This window comes from Crassostrea angulata, chromosome 9 (genome assembly GCF_025612915.1).
Source record: "Crassostrea angulata isolate pt1a10 chromosome 9, ASM2561291v2, whole genome shotgun sequence".
NCBI classification, from domain to species: Eukaryota; Metazoa; Mollusca; class Bivalvia; order Ostreida; family Ostreidae; genus Magallana; species Magallana angulata.
Window position 1 is genome coordinate 29,888,954 of NC_069119.1, and position 4,242 is coordinate 29,893,195.

At 31.0% G+C, this 4,242-nt stretch overlaps 1 protein-coding gene across 1 annotated transcript; it reads left to right on the forward strand.

Moving 5' to 3' along the window:
• The first annotated feature begins 294 nt into the window (after nt 1-294).
• On the forward strand, nt 295-2,849 carry LOC128162879 (uncharacterized). Its single transcript, XM_052826296.1, has 5 exons — nt 295-449; nt 540-598; nt 730-867; nt 1,020-1,106; nt 1,652-2,849. Exons 1-5 carry the CDS (start codon nt 376-378, stop codon nt 1,834-1,836), a joined length of 543 nt encoding a protein of 180 aa, XP_052682256.1. The 5' UTR covers nt 295-375; the 3' UTR covers nt 1,837-2,849.
• Nucleotides 2,850-4,242: the final 1,393 nt, after the last annotated feature.

A 4,242-nucleotide genomic window follows, 5' to 3' on the forward strand; every position in this document is an offset into this window, starting at 1 on the left:
TCAAATGTTTAAATATATAAGTACATGTACAAAAGGAACTTGAGATTGGGGGATATGTTTTCTGTTAAAATACACAACATGGTTCATGATATATTTTCAATGAATCAACACAGTGTGCTTTTTTAATTATGTTTGCAGTATTTTCCGGTACATTGTCACGTTAATAGCTTTAACAGAAACGATAAAATATGTATATTTAAATAGCACGGGAAGAGGGAAACAATGCAATTAATTTGGATATAAGCTAAGAGCAATGAAATCATTTCAAGGATCAAGGATATTGAGCGTGTTAATTTGAGATCTTATACATTTAAATATCTTAGAAAACTAATACCGGTGTATCAAATTTATATTAATTCAGATGTATATGAAATTATGGTGATTTTGTTTATTGCCATTATTATTATGTTCCAATTGTCTATGGGTGTATCTATGCACATCTGTTCAGAGTGAGTATAAAAATTATTTTCTTAAAATGATTGTTTTGAAAATATTATTCTTTGCAAGCACTCATTTATTGTTTAACCATATTTTTGTAGAAAAGATGGAACATGTTGTGTTGGATACAAGTGGGATCTTGCACATAATATATGTATACGTATGTAAAATTTAATTATATACCCGCAATTACTGGAGAAAATTTGATATTTCTATGATAAATAGTTTTTACTGAGCAATTTCAAAATGATGTTGGATTCATTAGATTGTAAAATATAAAAATTTATTTAGCTTGTGAAGATGGATATTTAGGAACTAACTGTGCATTCAAATGTCGATATCCTACATTTGGAAAGCAGTGTCAGTCGTTGTGCAACTGTGATAATCAAAACTGTGATTATGCCAACGGTTGTATACAGCCTACAAAAAGTAAAATTCTTTAATAATAATCTATAAAATGTACAATCTATTGATGAAGTCCATAACTGTTCTATTATATCATAAATAATGTGGATCAATATTTAGAGTAAAGAACGGAAAAATACACTTTTTTCGTATTTACAATATGTGTTTCGTTTCAGAATATAAGAATCAATCTATAATGCACAAAATCTCCATAACAATCACAAAAAGATCGATTGAACTTGATAACGTCACCAGTTATAAAGGTAAATAAGGTTTTCCTACACCGCATTTTAGTAAAATATATATTTTTTTTTTGGAAATAATAACATTAAATATTAATAATGTAAGATGCATACCCTGAAAACCATGAAATGCTTTACTGACCCTCACACCTTAAAGCAGCGTATCAAAAGCGTTCATTATAATTTCTTACCGCATAAGAAGCATATCGTATCAAAAAAGCGTATCGAACGTCAACGTACCATACAAGAAAAGTATCGTATCGTGCGAGTTACAGAGTGTATTGTATATTATACAAATCGTTTTCCATATTGAGGAAACATATTGCATGGGTGTGGGGGTTTTTCCATGTCGATGTACATAATGTTTCTACATGTACAACTTCTGATTTTCTATACACTGAATACAGAAAATGACTACATTAAAAAAAAAAAACTAATTATTTATAATTACACAAATATATCAATAGCTTTTGGTCCTGAATACCCTTTATTTATACATTATATTTTTTTAGTATGTACTGACAGTATTTTAATCTCATTAAAACGTCAAATGACTATTTTTACAGGTTTTTCCAATGTTACGACAGTCGCAACGAATTTAACTAATCCTGTTCGTGAATCAAAACATGAAATGATAAACACTATACTATTTGGTATGATCGGACTAGCAGCAGTGTCGTTTATCATATATATGATATACATTTACAGTATATCATTAGAAAAACGTATTGTATACACAGCCCCTATTTAGCAAAACTGATATAAAAAGCAAATCTATCCATCTTCAAAAGAGTATATTACATCCACAGAATACGATTTCCTCTATTTCTTACCGAGATTTATAGTTATTCATAGCTGTATAGAAACAGCACGAGTGAAACCTACTCGCCATGTCTATCGATTGGTCGAAACCTACAGCGACTGAAACTGACAGGACTTAAATCTACAAGACCCGTTTATAGATTGGTCCAAATCTGCAGCAACCTAAAATAAATCATAGACAGCACAAAAAAATATGATGATCTTAAACTCGGTTCCATATGTATATATTGTATATAATTTTGAACAAAATATTGTTTTTCTGTATTTTAAGGGGAATAGCATATTGATAAGTTATTCAACATTTTGTGTGAACAGTTTTGGGTCTGATCCCCTACTATGTTGTTTATATTTTTCTTTACTTTCGTCATTTTTAATAAATGACATATTTCATCATGCACAAGTGTTGAGTTTATTTATCAGACAGCAAAAACGGAGCTGCGGTGAGGTTGTGCAGCATGAGAAAACATAAAACAACAATTATGTTAATAATTGTATTTATGTGTTGAATGCTATAATTTTATTTGCTGATTTATTGTATTTTTCATGTTTATGTTTGATTGGATAAGTTGCATTTCTTTCCCAGGCCTTGTAGAGGTCGTTGGCCATATTATGTAATTTCCCTGCAGTGGTCACTGTCCATGTCTATTTTTAGCCCAAATTCCTAGTCTAGAAACCTCCCAGTGACCTATTATGTAATTGCTAAAAATTCCATGGTGTAATTCTCCCCAAATTTAATTTAATAGCCAATCAAATCAAGCGATACGGTCCCGTGGTTTGATGCGGTCAGTATCTGACCAGTGAGAGTAGGGTCATTCTGTCTTCATCTATGAGAGTGTTAGCACGAGTAATGTTTTTATACACCCACCACCATCCCCGTTTCACCACTCCAATATTCGAAAGTTGTATACATGTACAAAATATTGTTATTTTGCATATGGAATATTTTATTTTTGAGGTGCCATCTTTTTGCTGGTTTTGTATATATTGTATATAATTTTGAACAAAATATTGTTTTTCTGTATTTTAAGGGGATCAGCATATTGATAAGTTATTCAACATTTTGTGTGAACAGTTTTGGGTCTGATCCCCTACTATGTTGTTTTTCTTTACTTTCGTCATTTTTAATAAATGACATATTTCATCATGCACAAGTGTTGAGTTTATTTATCAGACAGCAAAAACGGAGCTGCGGTGAGGTTGTGCAGCATGAGAAAACATAAATTATGATTACGTATTACACAATGTATTGCCACTTATAGTCCCTTTAAACTTCACTTACTTTGTAATACATGTTATTTAGTATTTTTAATTGTTTTTCATCAGTAATGGGATTGAAGAATGTCGTATTTGTTTTGTTGGGTAGGATGGAAGGGGCACCGTTTAGTTAAATGGGGTTAGATCAGGGAGGAATGTCTGCTGATTTTATATTTACTTTCTAACAAAAAAAGATATAACATATGCACATGTCGTAATCGTTTGTTATTTGTTAACATTATATAGTATTATACCTCTGTGAATATTTTCTATGTAACATTACAACAAATAAACACGCTATTCTATCTAACCGTGAAATAGTTTCCGTGCTATCTACCCATGGTGAATAGTCATTGAAACTATTCATCGGCGGCATTCGATTTACCTCCTTTTTAAACTCGTAACAACTCTGACGTAATCTGATCGCTGCATTAAATTCCAAGCACGATCACTCTTATTTGTTTATAAATAAAGAATTCTGCATCGCCGACAAACAAATTTTTCTTCGGTATAACAAAATACCTATTTACTCGATATTCGGGCGATAGTATGTTTATTGTCCCCCTCGACAGCAACTTTTCCTTCGGTTTCGCCTCCTGAAATAGTTGCTGTCTTGGGGGACAAGTAACTTTCTGTTATCGTCCTCATAGCCAGTAAATAGCTATAAAGTATATATTAGGTAACGTTTACTGTCGAAAAAAGATAAAACACATGCTATAATCAAAAGGGGACAATGTGCGAACAAATCATTCAAAGGAGATCATTAACTACACTTTCCTCTCTAGTTAAGATACAGGAAGTATTAATCCTTAATCTTGTAAATAATTTTTTTTTCATTTACTTTCACAAACGCTGAAGCATTAAAAAAACTTATGAATACCTCTACTGCACTTAACAAGTATGGATATTATTTATGGATCATTATATAATCAAAATTTTGAAGACGGAAGGAAATAACTTTCTGCTCAAATTTTTAATCAAACACATCCTACATATGTGTTTTCAGTTTTAAATTATCTTCTCAATTATCAGTTATCTGTTAAAAATTTCACATATAATTAGTTATGTAATTTTCAATTAC

Coding starts and splice junctions, on each gene's coding strand:
- LOC128162879 (XM_052826296.1), top strand. CDS start 376: ATGGTGATTTTGTTTATTGCCATTATTATTATGTTCCAATTGTCTATG. Junction 450..539: donor TCTATGCACATCTGTTCAGA/GTGAGTATAAAA, acceptor ATATTTTTGTAG/AAAAGATGGAACATGTTGTG. Junction 599..729: donor TGCACATAATATATGTATAC/GTATGTAAAATT, acceptor AAATTTATTTAG/CTTGTGAAGATGGATATTTA.